Below are 21841 nucleotides of genomic sequence, written 5' to 3' on the forward strand. Positions count from 1 at the left end.
ACCATTTTAAATCGGGTATTCATGCCGGCTAACAAGCTAGACGTCGCAGCATGTTGTTAGCACAATAGTAGCCCACTGTGATGCACCGAGTGGGCTACTATTGATCAACATGCAGCGACATGTAGCTTGCATGGTGCAGTGCTTTGCCCCACAGGTCTGAGAAGAGGACCTGTGGTACCCTTGACTGAGATTTCATAATCAAAACTGTTAGATCAACCCTGAAAACTGAAAATATCTGTGGTAATAGTTCATAACATGGACTCTCAGAGTGATGGAACCTATGTTAGCTTCTAACGGTGTATACACAATATGTACAACGACACAATGATTTACATTATTACAAATATGGTAACGTGGTTGTGGCTTTTACAAATAGTGGTAACATATATATATATAGATAGACAGTACTGCTACATCTCTATATTTATGACATACCATATTTGTATGTAACCTGAAACCTAAGGGGGGACCCTGATGTAAACAAGACGAAAGTCTTTCTCTGGTCTGCATCCCCTTAACAATTGTGTGTATTGAGCTGTACTGTATTGTACCCATTCTACAATCTGTTAATAAAGTTTTCAATCAATCAATCAATCAATCAATCAATAAGACCTCCACCTGGATGGAATGACGGGGAGATGGGCGGAGCTATTTGGTGGGTGGCTGTCACTCAAAGTGTGGGTGGAGCCAAGCCAATAATAGCCTGCTTTCATGAGGCTGAAAAATGCTGGTTTTGAGTACAAGATTAGAAATATAAAACAATGATTATTTTTGGAATAAAAATTACACATGTGTTACATAGACTCACAGGAAGTGTGTAAAGTTGCCCAAATAGTGCTAGGAATAGCACTGCATGACACCTTTAAACATAAATGACACAGTGGTCACCGTTTCAAAGGGAGTTTATTTACTTTGTGACACAATAGCCAAACAAATGCACTAGCCATCAATATCTTATGCCAAATGATTAGGGCCTATCACAACAACACATTTTTTTTATTATCAATTACAGTAACAAGTCCGAGTCATGGTCTGCACCTTCCAAGTCCGAGTCATCAGTGCTCAAATCCAAGTCGAGTCACAAGTCTTGAAAATCAGTCCAGGACTCGGACTCGAGTTCTACAACACTAATGTCTATATGATCACAGCCCGCTGGACATCACACAGGGGTCAGAGGGAGGCTATAATGTCTATATGATCACAGCCCACTGGATATCACACAGGGGTCAGAGGGAGGCTATAATGTCTATATGATCACAGCCCACTGGATATCACACAGGGGTCAGAGGGAGGCTATAATGTCTATATGATCACAGCCCACTGGATATCACACAGGGGTCAGAGGGAGGCCATAATGTCTATATGATCACAGCCCGCTGGATATCACACAGGGGTCAGAGGGAGGCTATAATGTCTATATGATCACAGCCCGCTGGACATCACACAGAGGTCAGAGGGAGGCTATAATGTCTATATGATCACAGCCCACTGGATATCACACAGGGGTCAGAGGGAGGCTATAATGTCTATATGATCACAGCCCACTGGATATCACACAGGGGTCAGAGGCCCTGAATCCAATTGGTTCACATTTCACTCCATTGGTCTCCAGTCTTTTCTCCATAATTGTTTGTAATGTTGCACTGTGATTGCTTTCATTATTGCATCAGACAAATGTATTCCATTACCCCTTAAAAAAAAGGATAATAAAATGAAAGAGAGAAACAACAACACAATTTATTCCCCTCTAATAACTTCTGCTTTGCATAATTTCTCATCTTGGCTCGCCTGATCTGATCTGATTACCGTGCCTCAAGCCGCTGTTTTGGACTGTGGTGCAGGGCTGTTTGTTATTAAGGGCGTTTGGAAGGAGACTGGGAAACAGATGTTTATGCTCACTGAGCGATAGAGAGAGATCTTGAGATCTTCTTAATTTCTTCTACATTCTGAGCTACTCTTCTCCACAAATGTCAAGAGTAGGGCTTGGGCAGTATAGCAGATATGAAGGTTATGGTATGGACTTTTACTATACCGTAGTCAATGATATGTAAGATACATATTCAACCATACAATTATGCCTGTATTGTTTAAGTCAATCTAAAAATATGGATGCAATCTTTGATTAAAATGAACCCCTTTGAATTGAAAAAGCACCATCACAATTGTATTACAAAAATAAATACATCAGTGGCGGCTGGGTGGCACAGCGGACATTGCGCTCGTCACCAACGCAAGAGACACCGGGTTCGAATCCGGCTGTCGGCGTTGCCTCCGGCTTGGGCCAGCCGCCATACTAACTCAATTGGCAGAGTGAGCGGGTGGGAAGTCGAAGGGTGGTAGTCTGGTCGTTGTGAACAGCGACTCCTACAGGTCGGTTGGGACGCCTGCACAGCAAAGTCAGGAAAATGGCGGGGGCAGTGTGAGCCTCCCACACGTTACACCTCGCCAAATGAGAGTCCGCGCTGGCAGGTGAACAGATGTGACAGGCTGCCTCCACATGTATCGGAGGGGACATGTGATGCAAGGCTTCTATCCTCCCTACATCCGGCCAGTGGGGGGCATATGCGAGCAACGATCCGGACAGGGGAGGGAGAATTGGCACAAGAGGTAAATTGGGATGGGGAGAAAAAAATCACAGAAAAAGGAGGAGAAAAAGTAGATAAAAAAAAATACATCAAAAAGATGTCAATCACTTTCATTTCCAAGTGAAAAACCAAATTCAAATACTTAGGGGTGAACATCACGAGAGGGGTGGAGAAACTGTTTGAGGCGAATTATACACAGATAAATCAGAACATCAAGAGAGACTTAGAGAGATGGACAGTAATGCCCTTGGACTTCAATTCAAGAATAGAGGTCATTAAAATGAACATACTATCAAGGTTACTGTACCTATTCCAGTCACTACCGATACAAATACCACAGAATCAATTCAGGGAGTGGGACAGACTGATATCGAGGTTCATATGGGCGGGGAGAAGACCACGGGTCAGATATAAAACACTACAATTACCAAAGGAAGAGGGAGGGATGGCAGTACCCAGCCTACAAGATTATTACTATGCAGCACAACTGAGAGCAGTGACGTGCTGGTGTAACGACAGATATGAGGCAAGATGGAAAGACATTGAAAAAGAAGGGGAGGGATACAAGTTTCAAGCTCTGGTGGGAGATAGGGAACTATTTAAAGAGAAAGAGGGACTATTAGATCCAATCACCAAATACACCTTGAACATATGGAACAGAGTAGTAAAAACACACAAATTGGAGAAGCAGTCAGGGATCCTGAGATGGGTAGCACATGACAAGAGATTCAAACCAGGGAGGTTAGACCATGGATTCAGAAGGTGGGAGAGGGGGGGGGGGCAACAGCGATATGCAAAATGATAGAGAAGGGGGAAATGCAAACACTACAAAAATTAAAGGAGAAATTTGGACTAGAAAACAAGGACCACTTCAGATATCTACAGATTAGAGACTACTATAATAGAGAAATAAGAGGGGACAAGGAAGAAGAACAGAATGGAATAATTAGGATGATAGTAAGGGCATACGAAGGAGGGAAAGGAAGGGTAATATCAGCACTGTACCGGGCTATAATGACCAGCAAGGGACACACGACCGATTATATAAGGGAGAAATGGGAGAGAGAACTAGAGATAGGAATAACAGGGAAGGAATGGGGGAACATATGCGAGGTACAACATTCAACAACAGGATCGAGAATATGGAAATAATTTGGATGAAAAAACATAATCAGATTCTTTATAACCCCAGAGCTGAAGGGAAAATATGCACCAACACAAAGAGCATGCTGGAGGATGTGTGGGAAGGAGGGGGCAAATCACACGCACATATTCTGGGGATGTCAGAAGCTGAAGGGGTATTGGGAGGAGATAGGGGAAGCAATGATCAGAATATTAGGATACGGGCTACCACAAACAGGACTGGTGCTTTACTTAGGAGACCTGACACACGAGGGAATACAAGGGGGGGACAAATATTTAATAAAGATAATGTTGATAGCGGCCAGAAAAGCAATAACGAGACTGTGGTACAAGGAAGACCCACCAACAATAGCACAATGGGTAGGAATAGTGGAAGAAATACAGGATATGGAAAGGATAACACACATGCTGAGGTTACAGGAAGAGAAATGTGGGGAAAGATGGGGAAAGTGGGAGGATTATAAAAGGAACGAGAACGACATCACAGAGGAAGAACCAAATGCAACACAAGAGGGCGAAGGGTAAAGGAGGAAAGATGTTCAAGGAGGGTCTATGAACCCATGTCACACACCTGTGCTTTAGTTAGTATTTTCTATTTTGTTTTTTGGGATATTACAATTGCTGAATGTTTTTATACTTTATTATTTATGTCTGTTTAACGGTGTGATATTAATATTCAGGGATGATGTGGTTTGTGTATGGGTGAACCAAAAGGCAAAGTGAAAGTTAATAAACAAGAGAAAAAAAAGAAAGGACGAAGGATAAGGGAAGAAAGAAGCTCAAGGAGGGTCTCTGGACCCAGATCACACATACAAGCCTTAGTCAGTATTTATCATCTTTGAGTAGGAATGACCTGTTTATGCCTGTTTAAGGGAGATACACAATCAGCCTTTGTATCAAGTACCTAGAAAACAACTGTAGGGGAACCAGACAACTAACCATGATACCCATGTAAATATTTATGTGCACTGTTTTTTCTTTTTGTTTTTATTGTGATGTTAGTTTTTTATTTTTTATTTTTTTTGTAAGTGTTGTCTGTCTAAAACTGTTAATAAAAATTTAAGTTTAAAAAAAAGAAAAACCAAATTCATATACCGTCAAAAAACAAGGAAAATATTGCAATAGATCATATTTTGTCCACTCTAGGTAAACCTAAGCAGGCCAACATGAAACGGGGACAATTTACATTTACATTTTGAGTTATTTTGTAGTAGAACCCAGATTAATCTGGTCTGTTTCATAAGCAACTACTGTAGACTTCTTTCAGGACAGAGCAGGTTTGACCTTAGAGACTATTTTTATTTTTTTTACATCCAGTATTTAGATTAATTTGAAAGGGTGTTTCTTATTTTGAGGAAAAGGAATATCTACCTTGAGCAGCAATTATGGATGGATACATCATCTATCCAATTCATAATCCCTGTGAGCAGTGGTGGGAAGTATAGTAAAATGTTTACTCAAGTACTGTACTTAAGTACAATTTCGAGCTACTTGTACTTTATGCAAGTATTTAAATTTTAGGGAATTTTATCCTTTTTCTACTCCACTACATTTCAAAGGAAATATTAATAATAATAATAATAATAATAACTTTATTTGTATAGCACTTTTCATACAGAGGTTGCAGTTCAAAGTGCTTCACAACAGCAAAAAATACAGGCATAAGCGAGCATAAAAAGATAGACAGGTAGAATCACAGTGTTTCACATTAGGATCTAGCATCCCAATAGGCTCTCCGCTTACAGTTTTCAGTAACACAAATAGTAAAAATAGTTTAAAATGATTCAGTTTAAAAATAGTCAAAAAATTATAAAATAGAACGGACATAAAAAATACAGGCATGAGCGAGCATAGCAAGATATGGTAAATCACAGTGTTTCACATTAGGATCTAGCATCCTAATAGGCTCTCTATTCAGTAATACTCCTGTAATTCATGAACAAATAATCACAGTGTTTCACATTTGGATCTAGCAAATAATAAGAATAAAATGATTCAGTTTAAAAATAGTCATAAATAATCAGTGTTTCACATTTGGATCTAGCAAATAATAAGAATAGTTTAAAATGATTCAGTTTAAAAATAGTCATCAGTAAGAAGTAAAAAGTGCAATAACCGACACATGAATTTGATAGGCAGTGTAAAAGAGTAGGCAGGGTAAGAATAAATACAAGTTGTGTCAGGATATCCCTGATGTTTCCTCTTGCCACTAGGTGGTAGCAGATATCTATCAGTGAAATGCCTGAGCAAAGAGATAGGTTTTAAGCTGTCTTTTAAAGATGTCTAGCGAGTTGGCTTCCCTGATGTTTTGGGGTAGTTTGTTCCATAGTTTTGGGGCATAGTTGATAAAGGCTGCATTACCGATCCTCTTTTGACTGCTTCTGGGAGCCTCTAGTAGTCCAGCAGCTGATGATCGCAGTGTTCTTGCTGGTGTGTAATTTATTAGAGTGTTGGCGATGTAGCTAGGTCCCTGTCCATTTAGAGCTTTGTATGTAAGGAGAAGGACCTTAAAGTCAATTCTAAATGTTACAGGAAGCCAGTGTAAAGCGGCTAGGACTGGACTAATGTGCTCTCTCCTTTTGGTTCTAGTTAGCAGTCGGGCTGCAGAGTTTTGGATTAGCTGAAGCCTCTCTGTGGTTTTCTTAGGGAGACCTGTGAAAAGTGCATTACAGTAGTCTAACCGGCTAGATATGAATGCATGAATTAGCTTCTCAGCATCGTTCTGATTAATAAATGGTCGTACTTTTGCTATATTTCTGAGATGGAAGAACGATGTTTTCGTCACTTTGCTAATATGAGAATTGAAGTTCAGTTCTGAATCTATGATAACCCCAAGACTAGTGACCTCAGATTTGATCCAAGGGGTTAGTCCCCCCAGGTTCTTTATTAATGTTTCTTTTTTAGTTTTGGAGCCGATAATTAGAATTTCAGTTTTGTTCTCGTTTAGTTTCAGGAAGTTCTTACTCATCCATTTATTTATTGCCAGTAAGCAGTCTGTAATGGAGCTAATTGCTGTATCATTTGGTTCAGCAGATATGTACAGTTGTGTATCATCCGCATAGCTATGGAAATCTACATTATGTTCTCTGATGATATCACCCAGCGGTAACATGTAAAGGGAGAAGAGTAAAGGACCTAAGCAACTCCCTTGTGCAACTCCATAGTTGTTGTCGTATATATCAGACATGTGATCTCCTAGTTTAACATAGAATTTCCTCCCTCTGATGTATGTTTTAAACCAGCCCAGCACATGGTCTGAGAAACCGACATGGTTTTCAAGACGATCGATTAGAATATCGTGATCGATTGTATCAAATGCTGCACTGAGATCTAACAGGATAAGGATGGAGATCTTATTCTCGTCAGAGTTTAGTCTGAGGTCACTGATTATTTTGGTGAGGGCAGTTTCAGTGCTATGATATTTTCTGAATCCTGACTGAAATTCTTCTAAGATGTTGTTTTCTTCAAGAAAGGAATTTATTTGAACTGAAACTATCTTTTCAAGTACTTTACTAATGAATGGTAGGTTGGATATTGGACGATAATTTGCCATTTCATTACTATCCAAGTTAGGTTTTTTTAGTAATGGCTTTACAACTGCTGTTTTAAAGGTATCCGGGAAAATGCCAGTCCTAAGGGAAGTGTTTATGATATCTAGCACAGGGCTTGAAACACTATTAAATACCCGTTTGAAGAAAGCTGTAGGTATAGGGTCAATGTCTGAGGTGGAGGAGTTACATTCTGAGACAGTTTTGCAGAGTACATCTAATGTGATGCATGTGAAACTTCTCATGGTTACATTGCACGGTTTGCCGCAATCAACTTTATTTCCATCATGAGTAATGCTGGCCCTGATCAAGGTTATTTTGTTGTTAAAGAATAGTGCAAGTTCTTCACACTTAACCGTTGATGACTGAGGAGGTGTAGGGGCAGTGTTGAGTAGTACATTAATAGTGGAAAAGAGGATTCTGGAGTTTCCAGCATTTTCTGTAATGATTTTAGAGAAGTAATCTTTCCTTGCTAAGCGGATGGTTTTATTATAAGTAGTTAAAGCATCTTTGTATATATCACAGCATATGGTGGTTTTTGTTTTTCTCCATTTTCGCTCCGCTGCACGACATTTCCTTTTTTCTTCGTTGACCGTATTATAGTTTAACCAGGGCGAGGCTCTAGTTTTCTTCTTTTTCGTTTTTAATGGGGCGACAGAATTTAATATAGATGACATTGCATCATTGAGATTTTCTACCATTTCATTTAGAGAGCTGTCATGATTGTGTGGTTCATGTAGTCTGATAAGATCAATGAACTTTGATTCAGCTTTGTCGTTTAGGAGCCTCTTTTTAACTATGATTTCTTTTTTTGTTTTAGTAAGGGTTATTTGAGTATCAAAAAATATACAGTGATTGTCGGAGAGAGGTAATTCAGTTATTGAGATATTTGTTATGCTTAGCCCAGTTGTTGTTATAACTAAGTCTAGTGTATTCCCAAGCCGGTGAGTTGCATTTGTTATATGCTGTATTAGGTCAAAGCTATCCAGTAGATTTTTTAGTTCCATAGTTTTGGAGTCTGTTTTCTTATTAAAATGGATGTTCAGGTCTCCATTTAGGATCACCTTATCATATCCGGTAACACATAGTGAGATCAGTTCAGAGAGCTCCTGTATAAATATTGGTGAGTGTCTAGGCGGGCGGTATATTGTGACAATAATAGTTGATTCTGTTTTTAGTTCAATGGCAAGATATTCCATTGACATGAACTCGCCTAGTTCTGTGATTCTAAACAAGAGTTTTGAGGAGAAGATTGCTGCAACTCCTCCGCCCCTTTTATTTTTTCTGGGTATTTGAAAAAAGTTATAGTCTGGTGGACAAGCTTCTATCATTATTGATGTAGCTGTGTCATTATTTAGCCATGTCTCTACTAGGCAGATGCAATCTAAGTTATTTTCTTTAATCAGATCATTTACTAAGAATGTTTTATTATTCAGTGATCTGACATTTAGGAAAGCTAATTTTATTTGTTGGACTTCTTTAGAGGAGGTCTGCTTTGGTTTGACCGTGATGGCCCTGAGGTTAATAGCAGGTAAACGCATTGGTGGCGTATATTTTTCACCATGCCATTGGCTAGTTATGATTACTTGTATGTTTTGAGAGATGGCATGGTAATTGTGCTATACTGTACCGTACTGACTGCACTGTGCTTTCGGGGACATTTGATCAGACGAGATGGCCTTGTGTGATATGGGGGGGGGGGGACGGGGACGGGACGTCTTGTGCTGTACTTCGTGGTGAGATTGTGTCCTTCATGACTATCTCTCGTGCTGGTATGAGCTTAATATTCTTGGAGGCCATCAAGGCATGACGCATGTTTGCTGATAGGAGCTTTGAACCTAAGCGATTTGGGAAGAAGCCATTTCTTTGAAAACGTTCTGGGTTATTCCAGAAAACATTGAAGTTGTCAATGAATTTCAGGCCGTGTACGAGACATGCAGCCCCTAACCATGAATTAAAATTTAGGAGTCGACTGAATGCTTCCTGTCCTCTGCGAAAGCATGCAATTGGTCCACTGATGGACACATCAGTGTTTGTGTACACAGACTGATGTTTGTCTAGTGTGTTCATTAAACGTGTGAAATCGTCTTTCAAAGTCTCTGTGCCAGTCTTCTTTCGCAGGATGTCAAACGATCCAGAGTGAATGACAATTTTATTCCCGGTCTGATTAGTGTTGGAAGTTTTTCGGCTAGCTCTTTCACAGTTGTATTGTCTAGACAGATATTTTCTGTGTTTGCCATCTCCACATACCTTGTTGTGGAATCTCCAATCAGTATGCAGTCTATTTTCTGTGCGAGGTTAGCATTTTTCTTTCCAACAGTTTTGGGGCTGTTTGTTTTTGGGCTAGGCCTAGTCTGCCGGTTCTTTCCACAGTCCTGTGGCCTTGGTGAAGCCTTGTTAGCCTTCTCAATAGTCGGCATGTTAACGCTGGTCCCGTACCTTCGGCGTTGGCTACCGCGACGTTCTCGGCGCATGATAGTCTCTTCGCTGTTAGCCGTTCGCTCGGTCTGGGTCGTGTTTGCCAGCCGTGTCGCTAGTGGCTCTGTTTTCCTCGTCGTCTCGTCGTTAGCGTGTGCTTCGCTAGCATTGGCGTGAGCTCCGGCATGCCAGCTGTTTGCTTCGCTAGTGTTAGCGTGAGCTCCGGTATTCTTGCTATTAGCGTCGTTAGCGTGAGCTCCGTTACGCTCGCTGTTTTCTTCGTTAGCGTTGTTAGCTACGCTTCTATGTCTCTTTGCCTTGGGTGTTGATATGCGTGTTTCCGAGAGTAGGTTGAAACTATTTCCTGGCGGTACCGGGGGTGAGGTCCTGGATCGTTTATTTCTCCTTTTATCCTTGACGGTGATCCACTGCTTTGGTCTAGCTCCTTGGTTGTGCCAAGGACCGTCTTTTGGGTGGTGCTGTTCTGTAGCTACTAGCATAGGCCAGTTCTCAATCATGGTATTGTTGGCTATATTTGTAGTAGCTTCATAAATAGAGTCAATGAGTTGCTCATCCTGCTGTATTTGGTACAGGGTAGAAACCCGAGCCTCCAGCTCTACAATCCTCTTTCTCATCTCCAAGCAATTAGTACATTCTGTGGGAGAGCCGAGTCCCGGCATCTTCCTTTATTTCTTTTCAGGTTAGGCTAAGCTGAAGCTAAGCTAGGTACTTAGCTGGTGGTGGTGGTGATGATGATGATGGTGGTGGTGGTGGTGATGGTGGTGGTGGTGGTGGTGGTGATGGTGGTGATGGTGTTGGTGATGGTGGTGGTGGTGATGGTGGGTCACTCACTTCACAACCGGGGTCTTTATGAAATATCATACAGGAGAGCTGTCTGTCGCTCTCTCCTAAACGGGGCAGCTTCCGTCGCTCTCCCCTACACGGGGCAGTTCCGTTGCCCTGGAGCTGTGCTATTACTCACACGACCAAAACCACTGTCGTCTTCCGTCTCGTTAAAACTCAAAATGAAGTATAAAGTATTCTCGCCTTTCATAAATATCCTCGACTTCAGCAGTGCCCGACATAGTCCTTTGTGTGTAGCTGATAAGACGGAGACTTCTTCATCTCGCCGGTCCTCCCACGGAGAGATCTCGCTTCTTGTTTCTCACTGACTCCTCCCCCTTCTTGTTTCTCACTGACTCATCCCCTTCATGTTACTCACTGACTCCTCCCCCTTGGTTCTCACTGACTCCTCCCCTTCTTGTTTCTCGCTGACTCCTCCCCTTCTTGTTTATCACTGACCCCTCCCCCTTCTTGTGTATCACTGACTCCTCCCCCTTATTGTTTCTTACTGACTCCTCCCCCTTCTTGTTTCTCACTGACTCCTCCCCCTTCTTGTTTCTCACTGATGCCTCCCCCTTCTTGTTTCTCACTGACGCCTCCCCCTTCTTGTTTTCCCGCCGTCCCAGGTGCGCGTCGGCGAGGTCGGCGGCAACACCCTGGGCTTCTACGGCTGCCAGATGAGTCCGGACGGCTCCATGATCGTGGCCCACGCCTTCCACGGGGCGCTGCACCTCTGGTGCCACAACCGAGACCAAGAGGTGAGTCGTCGGCGAGAGGTGAGATCATTTAGTAACGCAGGCGACAGCAGCCCCGGGAGGTAGAGCGGTCGTCTGGTAATCCGGAGGTTCCCGGTTTTTCTATTCGATTCGAGTCTTTCTTTACTGCTGTGAAGCACTTTGAGCTGCAATTTCTGTATGAAAGGTGCTATACAAATAAAGTTATTATTATTATTAAAGTTGTTACAGTTTGAGAAGGCAACATCCAACCCTTAGAAGTCTAACCTAAATAGCTCCTCCTCCTGAGAATTTCCCCCTTTTTTTTGTTACATAATATAAAATTACAGATTCATACCTTCAAAATAAGCCATCAATTGTCAAATTTGAGACGATAGTTTTCAATCAATGTCCTATCAAACATTCTGGTACAGTCATTACCAATTTGCAGCAGGAGCCTCTGAAGGGAATTCAGTGAATTCAGCTAATGATAAGGGAACTACACTCCTTCCCAGAATTCAATGTGATGTCAATGTTAATTTCAATGACTAATTCACACCATGAAACAAAGGCCCAGCAGGGAACAATTACAGCTGAATGGGGGTATAGTGTGACTGATCAATACAGGCAACACACACTTTGATTTGATGCCATGCATATACACACACTAGATAGACAGAGGTTTAGATATTTAGATAGATATATAATAGTAATATAATAGAAAGAGAGAGAGATAGAAAGAAAGAAAGAAAGAAAGAAAGAAAGAAAGAAAGAAAGAAAGAAAGAAAGAAAGAGAGAGAGAGACATTTATAATAATAATAATAATAATTATTATTATTATTATTATTATTAAATAGAATACTTTTCTATAGGCTTGCCGTGGTAGTCAGTGATACTGGTGTCATTCTGTGTTCAGGCTTCCATACTTATTGAAAAGAATGCTCATATCCAAAAGTATTAGATAGATATAGGTCATACATGTAGGTATGCATTTGGTTACACACACACACAGAAGTAGTCTCAGACCGGGAGTAGTCTCAGAGAGGGAGATACAGAGGAGAGATGGAGAGAGAGATTTGAACTTAGTGTCCACTTGGGTGTCTGAAAACAGGCTGAAGTTAAACATCTCAAAAACCAAGAGCCTAATATTGGGATCCAAGCATACTATAAGAAAAGACGTGAAGCTAAGTATATCTTTAGACGGAACAGCTATTGAGCAAGTTAGAGAGGCAAAGCTGTTGGGTGTCACACTTGATGGAACACTCTCATGGTCAACTCACACCAACAATGTGGTTGCCAAAATGAGCAGAGGTATTTCAATTATCAGAAGGTGTAGGTATTTTCTAGCCGATCTGATATTGAAGCAAGTGATACAGTCATTAGTTCTTTCTCACCTTGACTACTGTCCAGCTGTCTGGTCTAATGCCTCAAGACAAGAGCTCAATAAGATCCAGCTCACTCAGAACAGAGCGGCCCGTCTGGCCCTGAACTGCTCAATGAGAAACAGTGTGGAGGGGATGCATACCAAGCTGTTGTGGTTGAAGGTGGAAGACAGACTGGATTGCAGCCTGATCTTGTTCATGAGGAATATATATATCTCAAGAGAACCTATCTGTTTGTATTCACAGCTAACATGTACACATGATCGACATAAGTATAATACTAGGCATGCCTGTAGGGAAACGTTCACACTGCTACTACCAAAAACCAATGCAGCAAAGAAAACTGTGTTATATAGAGCCATGTCATATTGGAATAAACTGCCAGTACATCTTACTCAGATAACCAGTAAGATAAGTTTTAAAAATAATTTGAAAAGAGCATTGAGAGAAAAAGAAATTAGTTTACATTAAAGAAAAACACAGATACTGTAGTTTACACTGTAAAGAAATGACTGTCTGAGAGTTTAATCCCTTTTATTGTATTTTCTGTGATCTGATACTCTGTTTGTGTACTGTAATGCTATTTGGAAATATTTTAATATTTTTATATGTAGGAATATTGGAATATATTTTTAAATGTATGCTACTATAATGTTATGTATGTATGTACTGTTTTTGTTGTGTGTGGACCCCAGGAAGACTAGTTGTTGCTGCGGTGATGACTAATGGGGATCCGTAATAAAGATAAAGATAAAGAGAGGGAGATAGGGAGATATAGATAGAGAGAGGGAGAGAGAGAGGGAGAGATAGAGGGAGAGAGATATATATAGGTTAGAAAGCAACCTGGGTTCTCAGACAGACAGACAGACAGACAGACAGACAGAGAGACAGACAGACAGACAGACAGACAGACAGACAGACAGACAGACAGACAGACAGACAGACAGACAGACAGACAGACAGACAGACAGACAGACAGACAGACAGACAGACAGACAGACAGACAGACAGACAGACAGAGAGAGAGAGAGAGAGAGAGAGAGAGAGGCGACGTCATCTTTCCTTCACACCGTGTTTACTACAGCGCGGGTGACCAAAACACCAAACTCGTCACACAGTAGCCAGTGGCTGATCATATACACACACGCACTCTGCCATACTTAGTTAATGTTTTAGCGCGACGTGGGTATACAGGACTGTCGAAGCAGAAGAAGCAGACATACATAGAAGCAGACTCGACACAAGTTTCGTCTTGACGCTGCGTCTCAGCGCACACACACACATACACACACACCACATTATTCTGCGAAGCAGCTCAGTGTCCCGTGGATATTATTGCAAGAGATATTTCATACATATTATGAAAAGCCGATGCCGATCTGTTGTTTAGAATTTGGATGGGGGGTAGCGAGTCTCTGATACCTCTCACCTCTGCGCGGGGGTCCAACACCTATTCACAGCGCACACGCTTCTCTAGTGTGTGTGTGCGCGTGCGTGACGTGCGTTTCGTGACGCGCTGTAGTTCTCTGGCAAACGCAGATAATTACAAGCATAACATCTAGCAAGAATTAAACGTATTTACAAATCGTATTATGTTTAGCAAGTAAGGAGACATATATAGTAAATCTCAAAGCACTCGAAATTGTCATTTTTCTATTTTTACAGATTTCTGAAAAGCGCGACTTCCAGAGCATTTATGAGTCATTCTAAATCCCTTTGTTCTCCGCCCACGGGTCCAAACAAGCCCCGCGACCTAAAAGGGTTAAGGCCCTCCCATAGTCGAGCAGACTGTACACAGAGCAGACTCCGCGGAGGTCCGCGCGGACTCTTTGAGCTTTGATCTCAGTGGACAGCAAACCCACAGCAGAGTGGAAGTGCGAAGCTCCTATTTTCTAATGCACGGACGTCCGCGCCGCTGACTTGGTGTCACACAAAACGCTGCTCGGCGTTTTGGTTGACATCGAACTGCATTTAATGTGATGCCGATCTGCATTTTACTCTGACCACTCGCTCCGTGCCAAGAGAGATGTTTGAATGGCTTTTCTAAATGAAGTGTGTAAAATTGCCAGTTTTATTTCGAAATATTGGAAACGGAGATAACATAGAATGTTATCTCCGTTTCCAATATTTTGAAATAAAACTGGTGCTTTTATTTCATGCAATGCGTGTTTGTCATTTCAGCACCACGTGCTGTCCACCTCAAGCCTATATACCTGTTATTCAAGTGCGTAAAACTGCCCGTTTTATTATCGAAATATTGGAAACGGAGATAACATACTCTTTATTTTGACATCGGATGACAACGACATGACAGAAGTTGAACAGCGTGGGGACAATTGTGTAAACTGGCGCGTGACATGTAGGAAATTGGTCCGCGGAGGTCCGCTCGACTATGAAAGCTCAAAGAGTCCAGTGGACCTCCGCTGAGTCCAGTCCGCGTACAGTCTGCTCGACTATGGGAGGGCCTTTAGGATGGAGTACAGGGAAATCCATAGCCATAAGAGTGGACCTTGCACACTTGCTGTGGTCCGCTCTAATGAACCCTTTCACTACCACACTACATACGGTTAACCCTTTCACTACCACACTACAGATTGTTAACCGTCTGTAGTGTGGTAGTGAAAGGTTAACTGTCTGTAGTGTGGTAGTGAAAGGTTAACCTTCTGTAGTCTGGTAGTGAAAGGGTTAATGATATACCTTCCATGCACCCGTTAGTACAGCCTTGAGCAATTATCTTTATATAGAGCTGAACACATATTTTATTTCCTAATCATTTTGCTTGGCACTTGTATTCTCTTGTATTTTTTTGTCATAAGACATGATGATTATTCATACATACTATATCATAAGGCATGGTGATTATTCATACAGATATAAGACATGGTGATTAGTCATATAGGTATCATACGACATGGTCATTAGTCATACATACCATAATGGATGGTGATTAGTCATGCAGATATCATAAGACATGGTGATTATTCATACATATATCATAAGACATGGTGATTAGTCATGCAGATATCATAAGACATGGTGATTATTCATACATATATCATAAGACATGGTGATTAGTTGTGCAGATATCATAAGACATGGTGATTATTCATACATATATCATAAGACATGGTGATTAGTTGTGCAGATATCATAAGACATGGTGATTATTCATACATATATCATAAGACATGGTGATTAGTTGTGCAGATATCATAAGACATGGTGATTAGTCATACAGGTATCATAAGACATGGTGATTAGTTGTGCAGATATCATAAGACATGGTGATTAGTCATACAGGTATCATACAACATGGTGATTAGTCATACAGATATCATAAGACATGGTGATTAGTCATACAGATAGCATAAGACGTGGTGATTAGTCATGCAGATATCATAAGACATGGTGATTATTCATACATATATCATAAGACATGGTGATTAGTTGTGCAGATATCATAAGACATGGTGATTATTCATACATATATCATAGGACATGGTGATTAGTCGTGCAGATATCATAAGACATGGTGATTATTCATACATATATCATAAGACATGGTGATTAGTTGTGCAGATATCATAAGACATGGTGATTAGTCATACAGATATCATAAGACATGGTGATTACTCGTGCAGATATCATAAGACATGGTGATTATTCATACAGATATCATAAGACATGGTGATTAGTTGTGCAGATATCATAAGACATGGTGATTATTCATACATATATCATAAGACATGGTGATTAGTCGTGCAGATATCATAAGACATGGTGATTATTCATATATATATCATAAGACATGGTGATTAGTTGTGCAGATATCATAAGACATGGTGATTAGTCATACAGATATCATAAGACATGGTGATTAGTCGTGCAGATATCATAAGACGTGGTGATTATTCATACAGATATCATAAGACATGGTGATTAGTTGTGCAGATATCATAAGACATGGTGATTAGTCATACAGATATCATAAGACATGGTGATTAGTTGTGCAGATATCATAAGACATGGTGATTAGTCATATAGATATCATAAGACATGGTGATTAGTCATACAGATATCATAAGACATGGTGATTAGTCATACAGATATCACAATACATGGTGATTAGTCATACAGATATCATAAGACATGGCGATTAGTCATACAGATATCATAAGACATGGTGATTAGTCATACAGATATCATAATACATGGTGATTAGTCATACAGATATCATAAGACATGGTGATTAGTCATATAGATATCATAAGACATGGTGATTAGTCATATAGATATCATAAGACATGGTGATTAGTCATATAGATATCATAAGACATGGTGATTAGTCATACAGATATCATAAGACATGGTGATTAGTCATATAGATATCACATAAGACATGTTATTTATTCACCTAGGGGGACTGGAGCCCGGAGGTGGTGATATCGGGCCATTTCAACGCCGTCCAGGACCTGAGCTGGGACCCTGAGGGAGAGTTCCTGCTCAGCGTGGGCTCTGACCAGACCTGCAGGTTGTTCACTCCCTGGAGGAGGAGAGGCCACACACAGGTAGATACCACACAGGTAGATACCACACGGGTAGATACCACACAGGTAGATACCACACGGGTAGATACCACACGGGTAGATACCACACGGGTAGAGAGACACACAGGTAGATACCACACGGGTAGAGAGACACACAGGTAGATACCACACGGGTAGAGAGACACACAGGTAGATACCACACGGGTAGAGAGACACACAGGTAGAGAGACACACAGGTAGAGAGACACACAGGTAGATACCACACGGGTAGAGAGACACACAGGTAGAGAGACACACAGGTAGAGAGACACACAGGTAGATACCACACAGGTAGAGAGACACACAGGTAGAGAGACACACAGGTAGATACCACACGGGTAGAGAGACACACGGGTAGAGAGACACACAGGTAGAGAGACACACAGGTAGAGAGACACACAGGTAGAGAGACACACAGGTAGATACCACACGGGTAGAGAGACACACAGGTAGAGAGACACACAGGTAGAGAGACACACAGGTAGAGAGACACACAGGTAGAGAGACACACAGGTAAAGTGACACACAGGTAAAGTGACACACAGGTAGAGAGACACACAGGTAGAGAGACACACAGGTAGAGAGACACACAGGTAAAGAGACACACAGGTAAAGAGACACACAGGTAGATAGACACACAGGTAGAGAGACACACAGGTAGATACCACACGGGTAGAGAGACACACAGGTAGAGAGACACACAGGTAGAGAGACACACAGGTAGAGAGACACACAGGTAAAGTGACACACATGTAGAGAGACACACAGGTAAAGTGACACACAGGTAAAGTGACACACAGGTAGAGAGACACACAGGTAAAGTGACACACAGGTAAAGTGACACACAGGTAGAGAGACACACAGGTAAAGTGACACACAGGTAGAGAGACACACAGGTAGAGAGACACACAGGTAAAGTGACACACAGGCAAAGTGACACACAGGCAAAGTGACACACAGGCAAAGTGACACACAGGTAAAGTGACACACAGGCAAAGTGACACACAGGTAAAGTGACACACAGGTAGAGAGACACACAGGTAAAGTGACACACAGGTAAAGTGACACACAGGTAGAGAGACACACAGGTAAAGTGACACACAGGTAGAGAGACACACAGGTAGAGAGACACACTGCTAACTGCTATGATGAACATATGACCCACATTAGATGAATGGTATAACGCTGCCCACGGAATTATAAACGCCCCCTCGCCCATCCGGTCAACATCAGATGACGTGTAGTAACTTCCAGAAGTCCGTCCAGTTGGATTTTTTTATATCGCGCCGATTGCTATCAAACTGTATTTGATCATCAATATAATGCATTTGGGGCTATAAATCACGTTCTGGAGAAAGCTGCAGAAAGAGATGAAAACATACTTGTACTTTAGATCATATTTTAGTATGAATATGTGAATGAAAAAGTTTAACGTTCATACACCCTGAACAATACATATAGGACATTGAATGGGCCCTAATAATGGCAATTTAGCAATAGAATTTAAAAAGTTATAGCCCTGCAAAGAAGGGGAACTTCTCCATAGACAAATAGAGCTGGCAAGGGATGGTATATCATGAATTTAGCCTTAGGCAATCAAAGTGTTAAGAATCATACACATAAACAAATAAACACATGCACAGCCTATGTACAAAAAAATTAACAGGGGAGGAGTAGGGGGGGGGGTGAAAGTATGTATATGATTGTGTGTGTGTGTGTGTGTGTGTGTGCGCGCGCATGTGTATGCAAACAGATGCATGTGTCTAGGTGCGAGTATGAAGATGAAAGGGCTTTTATATTGTGTGTGAGAGGGTGTATGCAAGTGTGAAACTGGGAAATGGTCCTTCTCTTAACTCAATGGGGGCCATCCACGTAATATTACGTATTTGCCCGACAACCGTTGGGTGCCAGCCACGTAATATTACGTTTTTGGTTCGCTTTTCTTTTTTTTCTCGGTATTAATATCCGATTCACTGTCACAGAGCTGTATTTTGTCTGGAAAAGGCATGTTGGGAGTCCGAAGGTGCAGTACCGGCCAGATTTTCCCAGGTGGCGGTATCGAGCTGCAGTAAACCCTGTTCCAGACCGCGTGTAGCTTTATGCCAAGCAAGCAGTGCAAAAATTTACCGTAGTGGCGTGCAGTAATGCGCCTTTCATTTTCCGCCGCCCAGCGCCCAGGTCGCGCGGAAATAGGCTGTCTATTGCCATTCTCTTTGACAAACTCTAACCTTAACCAGCTCCTTAACAGCGCCTAAACTTAACCGTTCTAACCTTAACCAACTCCGAAACAATGCCTAACCTTAACCTTAACCTTAACCATGCCTAACCTTAACCATAGAAATTATATTGCCATTCTCTTTGACAAACTCTAACCTTAACCAGCTCCTTAACAGCGCCTAAACTTAACCGTTCTAACCTTAACCAACTCCGAAACAATGCCTAACCTTAACCTTAACCTTAACCATGCCTAACCTTAACCGGCGAAAGAATACACGTTAAAAAAAAATCACGTTAAAAAATATTTTCGATGGGATTCGAACTCGCCAGCAAACGAGCCATAGGATCCACAGCCATGTGGCCTTGCCAATTGAGCTATTTCTAGATACTGAATAAGGGGCGGTGACTTATATATATTGAGCTCCGCTCGTGTCGAACCAAGGCGGGATCTCATGCGCATGCGCGGGCACCTCGCGCGAGCACGCCGGCGCACGCACGCACCTGAGCGAGCACGCCGCCGCCGGTGCACGCACGGTAGCATTTGTCTAAGCGGGGCCTGAAAAGAAGGGCGCTTTACCGCACTGGCGTGCGGTGACGAATGCGGAAGCATTTTTGCACTGCTTGCTTGGCATTAAGGAAAACGCTTCCAGACCCTGTGTTACACTGCAAATGTCTCCGGGCACAGATTTTCAGTAGACGGCAAGGCTAGAGGTTCAATCGGTCGCATCCAAACGTCTACGGGACATCCGATGCACATGCTGTGGTTGGTTATGCCGTGGACCAAGTCGACATTGGATGTACCAGATGGCGATCAAACAATTGGAATATTATTTTTGGAATACTCCCGATCAAAGGTAAGGATCATCTGGCGTAAATTCTGGCTTGATTGTGCAAGGTTTTCATACCGATCCAGCTGATCAGCGTTTTTAGCGTTCAATACTAATGCCGTTACTGGTAGGGATGGGTACCGAATTCGGTACTTTTGAGGTACCGAACCGAAACACGCCGGTACTACCGAGTATCGAATCAAGTGAGATACAGAAAATGTCAACGTTCATGTCAACGTTCACACGCACAATATATGCTTACCTAGGATTTGACTTGATTCAACAACAAAGCAGTCGGAGCAATGACAAGCCGAAAACTGTCGAAATTGTAGTTATTTGAAGTTTGGATTTTTTTTTACGACTGAGTTTCAAGTTCAAGTTTCTTTAATAGTTGTCATACAGAAGTACAGAATACTTTCATACAAAATGCTTCTTACTGTTACGCTCCAGAGACTGTGCTAGACAAGATAGTATCAAATAACATAGTATAGCATGTAATTTAGAAGAAGAAAATGAGGTCACAGTGTTCGGTATAGACATATGTACAATGTTCTGAGTTACCATATAATATACAATACTATGCAGTGTACTAATGTACAGTACTATCTAGTGCAAAGCAGAAATGGGATGAGGTACAATTTAGGTACAATTTACAGTAAGGTGTACGAGTTGTAGTGCAATCCTTCATCAATAAATATAAAGTGTGGGGAGTGGGTGCTACAGTGTGTTTGTTTAAAGTGGGTGTGTGCTATAAAGTGTGTGGAGTGGGTGCTACAGTGTGTTTGTTTAAGTGAGTGTGTGCGTGTGGATGTGTGTGCTATGTGCGTTTGGTGGTTGTTGTTGTGTAGTGTTCATTCATTGTTCGTTTAGCAGCCTGATGGCCTGGGGATAGAAGCTTCTTCTGAGTCTTTCTGTGCGCGCCTTGAGACTCCGGTATCGCTTGCCTGACTGCAGCAGTTCAAAGAGGCAGTTGTTCGGGTGACTGGAGTCTTTAATGATTCTTTTAGCCTTGCCCTTGCAACGCTTGTTGTAAATGTTCTGGAGGGTGGGGAGCCCCCCTCCAATTGTGCGTTCGGCTGAACGTGTCACTCTTTGTAGTCTGCTTCGGTCTTGTGCAGTGCTATTCCCAAACCAGGAGGTGATGTTGCCGGTCAAGATGCTCTCTATTGTACATGAGTAGAAGTTCTTAAGGATCTTCTGACTGACTTGGAACTTCCTTAGGCGCCTGAGGAAGTAGAGGCGTTGTCGTGCCTTCTTCACAACACTGTCAATGTGTGTGGTCCATGTCAAGTCCTCGGATATGTAGGCTCCGAGGTACTTAAAGCTGTTGACTCTCTCAACCGGTGCCCCGTCGATGCTGAGGGGGCTGTAGTCCTTGACCCCCGACCTCCTGAAGTCCACAATCATCTCCTTTGTTTTGCTGACGTTCAGGGAGAGGCTGTTTTCCTGGCACCATCCCGCCAGGACCTTGACCTCTTCCAGGTAGGCCCTCTCGTCGTTGGCAGAGATCAGGCCCACCACCACTGTGTCGTCAGCAAATTTGATGATTGTATTGCTCATCACTGAGGTAGGTAAATAA

General features: G+C 42.0%; 1 protein-coding gene across 1 annotated transcript in view; it reads left to right on the forward strand.

The window, feature by feature from the left end:
• elp2 (elongator acetyltransferase complex subunit 2) overlaps positions 1–21841 on the forward strand; it is a gene marked incomplete at both ends in the record, with an annotated part of 119795 nt that overhangs the window by 88297 nt on the left and 9657 nt on the right. The window contains 2 exons of the mRNA XM_084312033.1: positions 11164–11295; positions 17051–17200. Coding sequence (XP_084168159.1) covers positions 11164–11295; positions 17051–17200 — 282 coding nt within the window. The remainder of the gene's footprint in view (positions 1–11163; positions 11296–17050; positions 17201–21841) is intronic.

This window comes from Notolepis coatsorum, assembly GCF_963971535.1.
Source record: "Notolepis coatsorum genome assembly, chromosome: 4".
NCBI classification, from domain to species: domain Eukaryota; kingdom Metazoa; phylum Chordata; class Actinopteri; order Aulopiformes; family Paralepididae; genus Notolepis; species Notolepis coatsorum.